This window comes from Rissa tridactyla, chromosome 1, assembly GCF_028500815.1.
Source record: "Rissa tridactyla isolate bRisTri1 chromosome 1, bRisTri1.patW.cur.20221130, whole genome shotgun sequence".
Taxonomy (NCBI): Eukaryota; Metazoa; Chordata; class Aves; order Charadriiformes; family Laridae; genus Rissa; species Rissa tridactyla.
This window is the reverse complement of record NC_071466.1, coordinates 203,208,607-203,221,276: the sequence shown is the minus strand read 5'-3', so window position 1 is coordinate 203,221,276 and position 12,670 is coordinate 203,208,607. Positions and strand designations below refer to the sequence as shown.

Below are 12,670 nucleotides of genomic sequence, written 5' to 3'. Positions count from 1 at the left end.
AACAATGCAATAATGAATGGAAATGTAAAGCAAATAATACTAGTAATAGTCAACATCTTGGATTTTCTCACATCTCAGACGTTTAACTGGGCGTCCACCCTTGCCTTTGAGTCCTGATGACTCCTGGAAGCGCCGGGGTCCTGTCAGTTGTGCACTGGGACAGCCAGTGCCTGCCAGGAGGAAGCAATGCCCCTACTCACACACCTACCTGTGGCTCGTAGCGGACCAGAATATCATACTCCATGGAGTAGGGGATGTTGTCGATGTAGAATTCCAGGTACGCCCCTTCAGGGACCCTTACAAATCCTATGCCTGTCCATGATGGTGTGCGGTCCGGTGTGTACTGGCGCTCTATTATGTTTACTCCCTACAAAAACAAGGAACAGACATTTTAATACCAATACATTAAATTTGCGAGTCCCAGGGGAGTGCATGAAGTGATGAGTTTTGCTGATGGATCACTTCTGCAGTGATCCATTGTTTGCATCCCAGAGAACACAAATTCCCTTTGAAACACGTGTGCATGCACATCGTTGCCCTTCCACTTAACAATATACAAAAAGCAAGAAAGATAAAACAAAACAACACTGCACAACTCTTCATCAATTTCTCTGTTACAGTGGGGAATTAAATTTAAAAACTTGCTGTGAGTAACTAATCCACGAGCTACAACATCTCATTCACTGTATGACTTTCACATCATACTTGTAGCAGTAGGATTTACTGCAGTGGCACATTAACTGCTCTATTAACTGCTGAAGCTGAGTGCTAATTACTTCCTGACTACACTGGGCTGCTTCAAACCAAACCACTGCTCAGGATAATATCTGAAAAGCAGATCATGTCTGTCATGAGTAGGGTGTCAATAAATAACAGAGACTCTAATCATTGATAGATATTTAATAGCCAAATCAATCCTTTCAGTCTGAGGTGACAGGTTTTTATCAGCTACTCTTTATATAACGCAAAGAAGAAGAAAAAAGCAACAAAAAATGGAAACGTGTGGTGTTCAAACTTCCCGTTTCAAATATATCTGCATCCATGAATAGTTCTTTCCACAGAAAAACATCCTGCACATTCTTAGGGAAGCTGCTTCACTAGAAAGGGATAAAATGTAAGGAAATGTCTATATATATACATATCACTTCAGGATGTCCCCCTCATGTATTCTCACACTCTTTGAAGAGAGCCTGGCTATAAATTATTACCCTTTGGCTTTACACAAAGGATTGGAGCTCCCCAGAAAAGACTGCAGGCAGGATGTGAGCGAGGGCATGCAGCTGTGGGGAGCATGAGGGCTTGGCATCGCTTGAAAGTTTCTGCAACTCTATGCCACTTGGTTTTGACTTGTGCTGGTCCCTACCTGGAAATTCAGAGCTTTATTCTGCCACCAGATTAGTAAGAAAGTCTCTCGGTACTGGCATTTTAAAAAATGGTTTGTTCTGAAGGTTTTAAAAGGCAACCAGTGGCACATCCTCTCGCTCTACTTGGCAAGGTGTATTTTCGTGCTGAGCTCCTCCATCCCTGAGTGCCGTAAGCCTTGGCAAGGGCTCAGGTACCACCTCTCCAGCCAGGCAGACACCAATGCACCAAAAACCCTGTGCCAGCTCACACACCCTCCACTGCGGTTCAACTTCTGCTCTCTGCTGTCTTCCCTCTCCACAGTTGAATGGAATGAAAAGGAATGGAATAGTTGGACGGAACCTACAATGATCATCTAGTCCAACGGCCTGACCAATTTGGGGCTGATCAAAAGTTGATGCATATTGTTAAGGGCAATGTGTTCAGTTTTGGGCCCCTCTCTAGGAAGCCTGTTAAGGTGTTTGACCACCCTCTCGGTAAAGAAACACTTCCTCATGTCCACTGTAAACCTCCCCTGGCACATTCCCATGTATCCTATCACTGAACACCAGGGAGAAGAGCTCAGCACCTTCCTCTCCACTTTCCCTCCTCAGGAAGCTGTAGAGAGCAATGAGGTCACCCCTCAGACTCCTTTTCTCCAAACTAGAGAAGCCCAAAGTCCTTATCCGCCCCTCACAGGACATTCCTTCCAGCCCTTTCACCAGCTCTGTTGCCTTCCTCTGGACGTATTCAAGGACCTTCACATCCTTCTTAAACTGTGGGGCTCACAACTGCACACAGTACTCGAGGTGAGGCCACATCAACACTGAATACAGCAGGATCATCACCCCTTTTGACTGGCTGGTTATGCTGTGTTGATGCACCCCAGGATGCAGTTTGCCCTCTCGTCTGCCAGGGCACACTGCTGACTACCGCTGAGCCTGCCGTCGACCAGCAGCCCCAGGTCTCTTTCTGCAGGGCTGCTCTCCAGCCACTCCTCTCCCAGTTTATACATGTGTCTGGTGTTACTCTGTCCTAGGTGCAGAATGCAGCATTTGGACTTTTTAAATTTTCAGCCCATTAATCACAGCCCAATGCTCCAATCTATCTAGGTCCCTCTGCAAGGCCTCTCATCCCTCGGTAGAGTCAACAGCACCTCCCAGTTTGGTATCATCAGCAAACTTGCTAATGGTGCATCAACTGCTGCATCCAGATCATTGATAAATATATTGGACAGAACTGGCCCTAGAATTGGGCCCCGAGGAACACCGCAGGTGACTGGTCATCAGCCAGATGTAGCCCCATTCACTACAACCCTGTGAGCTCAGTCCTTCTGCCAGTTCTTCACCCAGCGCACTGCGTACCTGCTCATCCCACAGTTGGACAACTTGTCCAGAAGGATGCTGTGAGGGACAGTATCAAAAGCCTTACTAAAATCCAGAAAAATTACAGCCACTGCCTTCCCTTCATCCACTAGGCAGGTGACCTTATCAGAAAGATACCAAATTAGTTGAACAGGACATTCCCTTTGTGAACCCATGTTGACTGTGCCTGATGATTGCATCATTCTTTAAATGCCTTTCAGTCGTACCCAGTGTAATCTTCATAATTTTTCGAGGAACTGAGGTTAGACTAACAGGTCTGTAGTTCCCTGGGTCTTCCCTCATGCCCTGCTTGTATATGGGAATAACACTGGGTAGCTTCCAGTCAGCAGGGACCTCCCCAGACTCCCAAGACCTTTGGTAGATGATCGAGAGGGGTCCTGCTGTAACATCCACTAGTTCCTTCAGTACTCTGGGATGAATCCCATCAGGCTCCGTGGACTTGTGACCATTCAGCTGATACAGCTGGTCCTTAAAATTTCAGTGTCCACAAATGGAAAGTCACGATTGCCACACTTGTGGTCCTCTGACTCAGAGAACTGGGCAGCCCAAGGTCTGTCGATATTATTAAAGACTGAGGCAAAAAACACATTGAATGCCTCCGCTTTTTCTTCATCCTTATTAACAAGATGACCACCTTCAACAAGTGTTGGTCCAACATAACAGGTCCAACAGGACCTCCTCTTACTGCCAATGTACTTTAAAAAGCCCTTCTAACAGCCCTTACCGAACAACAAAAATCCTCTGCCTTGGCTGAAACTGCAAAGTGGCTATATTTTGCCTGAAATAAATAAATTAGGACAAAGTGCCCTAATTGTAGGCAGACATGGATCTGCTGCTTTAGGAAAACCATTATCTCACCTCCCTGGCTCCTTGCTGGAGGCAAAAGTAATTGATGTAATCACCTAGCTGCTGTTAATGAATTAAAAGCAAGGCTGTGCACTGGTGAACAGAAAACCCAGAAACCCTGATGTACCACACCAGCAGGCTAAACCACCTAGAGGAAACCTCACTTACAAAACCAGCTTTTTGCACAATCAGTCATGGGTTTGATCATTAATAAAACAAATGTTACTGATGTACAGAAACTCTAGAAGCCACAGCAATGTGCTTAAATGCATGCTTTGTTCTCTCCCGGTTTCAGTGGCACCAAAAAGAAGAGCCAGTGTCGGTGTCCCACCACTCTTGAGATAAGAGGGGAAGCAGAAGTGGGTGCAGTGGGCATGTACACAGTGGGGTACAGGAAGGGACGCTGACATGAAACAAGCCGTAGTCATGATCAAAGAAACAGGTTTATAAAGGAAAATGGCAGTTTCCACGCCCCCCTCAAATTACTAAATTATTTATTGATACTAGATTGAACAGCTACAGGTTGACAGTTTTCAATTCAATTCTGTGTTTTCCCCATTTTAATTGCAAAATCCTCTGGGTATAAAACAGATGCTTCCAACACCCAAATGGTGAAACAACTTTCCCACAGCTGTCCAGACACACCATCCCACTAAAATAATTAGAGCACAATATACTCACGGGACCCAAGCTGGCTTCCTCCGCCTCATAGATGTAATGATCGAGTGAAATGAAGTAATAGCCAGGCTCCACCTGGTTACACTGACGTCCAAACATGTGGGGCCGGCACTCGCATTGGCCAGATTCACTTGAGCAGCTAAAATGGAAGAGCAGTGAATTTACAACACATCTTGGCTACAGCAAGACACAGCTAGTGCCAATTCCAGCTTTGACATTGTAAGTGGCACAGGAAGAGAAGCGCTTCTGGACACATCTGCCTCTAGACACAAGATGTTCTCAGGCTCTGCAGCTGGACCATCTGCACTGCTAAAATGGCAGCATGGTCCCGGGCGCAGCCTTGGCTCAACCCAACTATCATTCTCCCAAGCAACTCCTGGGGCTCAGGCTGGGAGCAAGCATGGGCCAGGGACCGTTTCCAGCAGGCACTTTCCATGTGGTTTCCTCTGTTTGGGTGGTGAGAGGATTTCATGCTATGGGTGCAGGCAGTTCCCTGGAGCCAGACAGCTGTCCTGGGAGAGCTTCACTTGCTACCACAGACATAGCCAAGAGGCATGTCTGTCCTCAAGCCAAGGGCAGTCTTCAGCTCCAGGCTTGCAGGCCATGCACGCAGCATATCTGTTTGTACGAGCTCAGGCAAAGGAAGAACACGCATGACCCTGCACGCCCTGGAACATCAAGCTGCTCTCATACGCTGCAAAGCACATCCCAAGAGGTCGCCCACTGGCAGGGGAAAAACATTCCTGGCTGCTTTAGAGTAGGACAGACACAGCCAAAGACAAGGGACAGACAGAGCCATCGCTGGGGGAAGCAGAAGGTCTGTCCAGAATGCCATACAGCAGCTCCACTTCCTTCATAAAAAGCCATTTGGCTTTTCTCAATACAGCTCTTCCCCTAAGCAGCCTTTTGATGGTGTTATTGTCCCCAGGAACTCCACCCCACTTATGAAGAACCCATTGGGCAGACTGTATTTTTGCATGCGCCTGTTCACACTTTTTCATGGGAAGATTTTTTGATCCACCAAAAGACACTCCTTTCTTTAAATTCGAGTTGAAACATTTTCTGAAGTCAAACCCCTCTGGTTTCCACAGAAAATCTTCAGGCTTCTCAAGCCTACATTCTAAGAGTAATTTTTAACTGAAATAATTTTTGAAATTGCAGAGATTCACTTAAACATTCACTCTGAGATGCCAGAAATGCCCTAGCTGCCCCAGAAGGGAAGCTGGGAATCTTCCCCTTGGGGGATGGCAATGGCTCTGCTGATGACTCCACTGCCTGGGTTACAGCACGGTGGGGATGAATTTCGTGAGAGGTGCGGCTGCCCCAGGTCCTGCATCCCACACCCTGAACGGGAGCCAGGAGACAGCAATTCAGCAGCTGAGGAGAGGAGCCCCAGGGAGGGCGAAGATCTCCCTTCCTGCTGACGTTAAGAGAGTGAAGCCAGGAGCTGGAGCCGGGCTTCGCAGCTCTCCTGCGGCCGGAGGAAAATGCAGCTGCTCCCTGCCATGGTTTTGCAATCGCTGGGCTCAACGCATGGGAAACAGGCTGTGGCTGAGCCATACCCCAAACCCCTGGAAGCGGCTGCGCCGGGGGAGCCGTTATGAGCTGTGCAGCGTAACTGATCCACAAACAGGGAGAGCGAGCACGGAGGAGTAAATAATCGCTAATGACCACGCTGCTGTCTGCTGAGGGGTAATAATTCACTCAGGAGCGGAGGGAAGAGACAGCCCACGGGACGTTCCCATGGTGATCCCCACTGCAGATGGGGTGTCCGCAGTCTGTAACAATCTACAGGAGTCACAGCAGGACCAGTCTCAAACTCCCCCGGTCTGGTCCCATGAGCTCCAGTGGGAAACAGTTCATCCACCCCCTTGGGAAACTTCCGTAGCTTTAGACAAAAGCAGGACGCTTCAAAGGGTTTGTGAAGGGAAGGGGGGGGAAGAGAGCAAAGGAACATGCTGCTGTTGAAAAGCCTGGGGCTGGACATGCACAGAAAAATTCTCTGGTCAGAAGAGCAGTCTGGGCACCTAGCACCTCTCTGACCAGGCATTTAAGCCAGAACTTTCCACGCTCTTACTGATGGATGCATCTTCAAAACCTATGTTTTTCTCTGAAAAACCTCCACTTCCCCAATGGGGTCTTCCAGGTCCACATCCCACCCCACGCAGCACCACTAGGGCAACACAACAGTACTGGTGGACAGCACTGGTGGACACAGTGTTGGTGTCCCCAGCACTGGTGGACACTCAGACAGACCGGCCAAAGGGCCAGTTCGGGAGCAAACCAAGAACTAGTCTGATGGCCAGTGTCGCTGCCTGATTCCTGCTTTGATCCTGTGAGAGCAAAGCTTTGACACAGACCATACCCCGGGTGACGGCCAAGGCAGAGCTCAACCCACAGCTGTCTCCTACCCTGGCTGACCAAAGGCAAAGCTACACTAAAAACAGTTTTACATGTTCACCTGCACTTGTGGCACAAACGTTCCATGCTGTTCAGCGCAGAAAGACATGAATGCCTCTGTCACCTCTTGCAATCAAGACCTGACACTTTCTGGAGCAGGAAGACAGTCCCAAACAACCTCCTTCAGAGCACACTGAGCCCTGGATGTTGTGGTTGCAAGTGAAGCGAAACTCCCTGGGGTGAATGATTACAGGAGGGTAACTGGGCTGATACTCACTTGTTGTTCAGCGCTCCTCCCTGGTCGCAGTCGCACGGCCGACATCCATCCATGTCGTTGCTCAGCCCCCAGTGCTCAGGCTGCAGGAAGAAACATCACCAGCACTGTAACCTGGTGCAGATTTAACCCCATCTACCCCAAAGGCACATTTTTAAATACTCAGCATAAGCTACCCCAGACTGCCCCCCAACCAAGGCATCCTGCTCCCCTGCTTGTGGATCTACCCCCACAACCACCAACACAACCTCCCCACCCGCTCTCCTCCACCTTGTTGACCATCACAAGGGCTTGAGAAAAAAACCCGCATCTTTCCACCTAGCTTTAAAAGCAAGATTCAGGAGGCCCCAAGCTCAGAGACCTCACTCCTACTGCACCATTTACACCAGTTTGAGCTCTTGCCTCATGAAAGACTTGGAAAATCACAGCCCAGTAAATCACACCACAGCAGAGAGCTGCGTATGCGGCAGTGGGGCTTTGCGTGGGGCACTGCCCTTGCAGGGTTGCTACTCTGCAGCTTGCTTGTTGGACAGATAAGACAGACTTGTTTAGCTTTTCTATGTAGTTCACTGACAGCCTGTCAGTGTTTATACAAACACATCCAGTTATCTGACAGTGTGTTTCTATAACACTCCAGCACGCATAAACGCTATATGGAAATGTATGTGGATGAAATAGCTTGTGCCTAAAATAATGGCCTGTAGAGAAAGCAATTTTTTTGGTTACACTGCTTCTCTGATCATTTCATCTTTTGCGCCAGCGAGGGCTCCAGACGAACTGTCCCAGATCCCTCATTTTCACAGAGCAAACACTCCAGGTATCCTAATATCTCACTCCTTACGGTCCCAGGAATTAATCTGGGTGCTCTTGTCTGCCTTGATGTGCCTCCCAGCTCCCTGGAACCACAGCATGCTTCACAGCTCCCGACATCCCGAGGCGCCTGCTCCAGCCTCAACGCCAAGTGCCTGCTCACAGGCAGTCAGAGAAGGTAGCCAACACCTTGCTCCATGCTTTCCGCACGCCAGCCTCCCTCACACCAGCGTCTCCTAATTTATTTTACGGTAAACTACTTACCAGGCACTGATTGCACTGCTTTCCTGTCACCAGGCGCTTACAATAGCAGTTTCCTGTCTTCGAATCACAAGGATTCCCCCCGGGGTGGGTACCCAGAGGATTACACGCACAAGCTGGATTGGGAAATACAAATAGGCAGGTCAAAACGCAGGACCAGAGTTAGATTTTAGACAGTGTCCAGCCTAGATATTTATATAAAAGCTTCCCCTGAATTCCCCAGGACAGAGATTAATTACACGCTTTGCCCACCACCCATCCCAGTAAATTTCCCTGGCTTAAGAGACTTATAATTAAAAACAAATAAGGAAGATTCTGCTATTTCCACTGAACACATTAGAAGGATCAGACGGGGAACTGCGTTTTAAGGGTGGGTGGACTCCAAGCTACAGCAAATCTACAAGAATGTTTTTCCTTTAGCAAAAAGATGGAACAAAGGAAAAAAAAAAACCACCCCAGAAACCAACTTCTCCCAGCTCTAACAGCTCCTCAAAGAGCTTTTCATCACACATAAAGAAACGTATGTTTTTACTCACACTGACAACCCACTGGGTCATCGGCACTCAGGCCATAGAAACCTTCTTTGCAGAGGTCACAACGCTCCCCTTCGACAAATAATTTACAACGGCATTGTCCAGCAATGAGGCCGGTGGAGAAATCAGTGTAGCGATCGCAGACGCCGTCATTTTGGGAGCCAGCTGGGTCACAGTTGCAAGCTAAGAAGGAAGCATCACACGTGTTTTATTAACTGCTACAAAAGAAAAGGCCAAGTATCACACTGAATTATTTAAACTGAGCTGCTATGTAGAGCGACTATGTCATTCCTGCAAGTATTAGACACGACATGAGTTGAACACGTAATGACCGGATACATTTCCAGATTCTTGAAGAGAAAACAAAACCCAGCCAGGCTCGCTCAAGACCTCCAAGACAACCACCATCCCTCAATGATGTTTGTTCCGGAGCACAGCACTGGCCAAAAGAAAGCAAGTAAATCCTAAATTCCCCAGGGAAAGCCCTGGTGGGCCACAGCCGGGGTGCCACAGTGATTCCCACCCCGAGGAGTGGGGCTGCACTTACGCTCACAGACATCGGGGTCCCGCAGATCCCTCTCCGGGTGCTGGAAGTAGAAGGGCTTGCACTGCTCGCAGTTGCGTCCTACGGTGTTGTGCTGGCAGTCGTCGCACACTCCCCCACTGGTGTTCCCCGTTGTCATGTACACAGCCATGTCAAAGTGGCACTGGCTGGAGTGGCCATTGCAATTGCACTCTGTGACAAAGAGAGAAAGCAAAGTAAGAGGCTGGTCCCAGGGGAGATCCAAGTCTGCAGAAAAGACACACCAAAGTCAACCAAAGAAGATGCGGGACTTAATATGGTCACAAGTTCCCAAGTAACAGTGTGTAGCGCTCACACCAGACTCCAGTCCTGCTTTTTACACAAACTCACTTTTGCATGCGTTACTATTGCGGCCTTCAGCAGGTCGCCAGGGTAAGTCATGGTAGAAATCCAAACACTGTTCACAGTTTAAGCCCTTGGTATTATGTCTGCACATGCAGTGCCCATGGACCTGTCATTAAAAAAAAAAAAGAGAAATATAGTTGGTTATAAAAGAGAAAGGGAAATAAACCCCACGCTCCAATTAATGCAAAATATAGCTAGTACATAATGGTATACTTTTGGAGACTTCAATGCACATAACTGCACATAGGAAGACATAAAGGGCCACAGGAGCGTCCTTTACCTGCCAAGGTAACAATGTCCTCATACAAATTTGTCCTTTCCTTACTGGAACTAATGCCTGAATAAATGCTTTCAGACATGAACAAGGAGAGCACAGTTTCACCTCAATAATCACAAAAGCCTCTTAGACCTAAAAGTTAGCTGTTTATTAGCTGTTAATTAGCTATTAATATGCATCTGGTTCTATCAGCAGTCACTAGTCCAGCGCCCTCTTTCCAGCCTTATCCTGGCTCTCAAAGCAAAGATAACAGACTGCTTGGATGGGTTTTATCCATCAACCCCAGACTTTGCCTTCAGCACGTACGGAACAAGCACCGAGTAGACCAACAGTGATTGTGTGACAGCTGCTGCCACAGATAACAGGGGGGACCAGCACTGGAGCCACCACTTTAAAGGCAAAGCCAGTCTTGCTGCTGCTCGGGTAGAGACACTGACCGAAAGCGCAGGGCAATGGAGCAAACCCACTCGCCGGCATCCTGCAGCCCCTGGGACAACCCCCACAACCTCCCCGTACGCCTCCACATTTTCATCCAGTTAATAACTCACTCATTAACAGGGGTGCTACTACTGCTTGTCGGGCAAAAATCACGGGGTAAAAATGAACCCAGAAGGGACGTGGCATTTGCGCAGCAGCGTACCACGTACCACGCAGGCAGCGTGATTTTCCTTCAGAGGCTGCTGTGAATTAGGGCTACAGCCTCCACTTCTCGGCTGATAACGACTGATACAAACACAGGTCATCTTTGATTCACAAAGGTGTTTCATCCTTTGATGCCTCTATTCACTTCAATTTAAGGGTAACCAAGTCGACCCACACACCCGTCCTGGGCCCCATACGGTTACACCTCCTTTCTGCATTCCTGCCTTTTAATTTCATCAGCTCTTTAACATAATTAGAAAAGGAATGCTAAAACAATTTTCACCTAATCTGAGCTCTCTGTGGTTAACACCAACAACGACAGATAAGTTTGCTGAGGGGGAATAGTTTCAAGAGTTTTCTTTGAAAATTAAGGGCAAGGAGTAGGGGGGGCAGAGTGTCGTCTTTAAATTTGTGTTTAAATCACCTAAAAGAGGCACAAACAGGAACAGCTCTATGCAGAAAAGTGTGAATATTTACCATTCCTTCCACTTCTTCGTTAAAGCCATCCACTGGTGCACACTCGCTGGCGTGTCCATAGCAGAAACAGTTCCCGCGAACCACCATGTCATAGATGGCATAGTAGTACTTCTCTCTGATCTCCATCCTAGAATCCAAGAGATTATCTCCCAGTGTGTGCAGCTTGATGAATTTGACTCTCAGATTCGTGATCTTTAATAGGTCTGCAGGGGACACAAAAAAAAACCAAAAAACAAACAACCCCCATTTGGGAATTATTTACCAGATACTGTATTGAATGGGAGGAAGCCAGGAGTGACTTCCCAAGCACACTTCCTATGGGCAGATTACATCAGATTTAATTTCAGCACTTACATACTACACATTACATCACTTTGTACCCCCAAATTAAAAAAAAAAAAAAAATCACATTATTTTACTACAGGTTGATCGCTGTATAAGTTAGTTTAAGCTTAATTCAAAATACTCGTCTATTTTATTGTAGACATACACAGGCACAAACACAAATATTAAAGGCACGCACACCAAAAAGACACTGTTTCTTTGGGACTTTAAAATGTAACATGGGAAAGGACCTGTTAATAAGGAACTGCTGACAAGCAGACCAAGAGCTTTAAGAGTTACAAGCCTTTTGGCAAAAATCTTAGTTGGAAACAAGACACGAATAATTCTTCTTTCTTATACGCCCAACTTTCCTAGCAAATATAATTAGTTACATTTTGCTGAAAGAAGCAACACCCCATCACTGACCAAATACAAAGGAGGGATAATCCATGGCACGACAATATTGCAGTAATTACTTCAGTCTACATGTTCACTTTGATATTATGAATCCTGCATAATTTCTTGTAGCCTTGAAACTAGGCTTGAAAAAGCACTTCAAGCCCATGAAAGCAGAGTTTCTCTTTTAAAATGTCGGTTAAAAGAAAAAAACATTTAACTGATATAGCAACTAGCAGACACTCCTCTATTTCAGATACTTTCTTCCGCTCCAGTTAGCTTTACACCGAAGGACACGAACCGAAACTGAGAATGCCTATTAAATGGGAGGTCAAGTTTAAGGCCAAGCACTGTAGTTCCCTACTCAGGCCAAATGCCCCACGAGGTTTCTCTTTGAGCCACACTCGGCAACAGATCGCTCTGTCTTTGCGCTCCTGGATTGTCATGACCATACACAAATGCTACAGTAATTTGTGTTTGATGACCACATCTGTGTGGTCCAACCACGTAGTACTACCGAGGCCCACTGTTCTAAAGTCCCGACTCAAATGTTCTAAAAAATTAACACATGACCTCCTTGATTTTAGCTGGAAATGCAAAATGATAATAAATAACATTTTGGTTCTATTTCTTTGCTTTCTGAATGCTGTACAATTACGAGATCACGTTCCAAGGTTTCTCTCAGCAACTGCATGTTATTGGGGGGGGGGGGGGAGAGGGTCTTTAACGAATATAAACACCTCGTCAATTAAGAAAAGGACCGACTACAGTGATGCGTGTAAGAGCAATCACTTAAGTTGACAATACTTATTGTTATTTCCCAGCACATCACCGTCTGAGTCAGGAAAAGAAACCACACCACAAATGTATTCATATGACTTCGAAACTGTTATCAGAGCTAATGCGTGTCTTTATTTGTGGCTTACTGTTTTTTTGTAAGCAAATAAGTACAGAAACCCTTTTAACCATGCCTAGAAGGTAACTGCGTACATACTTTGAATCCTTGGACTGTACGGATCTTCAATTCGAAAAGCAGGATCTAAAACACGATATATTACCTGGAGGAAAAACGGTAAAATGAAAGATTCAGCTTTAAAA

General features: G+C 46.8%; 1 protein-coding gene across 1 annotated transcript in view; it reads right to left on the bottom strand.

Annotated features, from left to right (window-relative positions):
- LAMB1 (laminin subunit beta 1) overlaps positions 1–12,670 on the bottom strand; it is a 46,644-nt gene that overhangs the window by 26,894 nt on the left and 7,080 nt on the right. The window contains exons 6-14 of the mRNA XM_054203700.1: positions 12,567–12,630; positions 10,853–11,055; positions 9,442–9,562; positions 9,076–9,264; positions 8,532–8,711; positions 7,999–8,111; positions 6,928–7,007; positions 4,254–4,389; positions 209–367 (exon numbers count right to left, since the gene is read on the bottom strand). Coding sequence (XP_054059675.1) covers positions 209–367; positions 4,254–4,389; positions 6,928–7,007; positions 7,999–8,111; positions 8,532–8,711; positions 9,076–9,264; positions 9,442–9,562; positions 10,853–11,055; positions 12,567–12,630 — 1,245 coding nt within the window. The remainder of the gene's footprint in view (positions 1–208; positions 368–4,253; positions 4,390–6,927; positions 7,008–7,998; positions 8,112–8,531; positions 8,712–9,075; positions 9,265–9,441; positions 9,563–10,852; positions 11,056–12,566; positions 12,631–12,670) is intronic.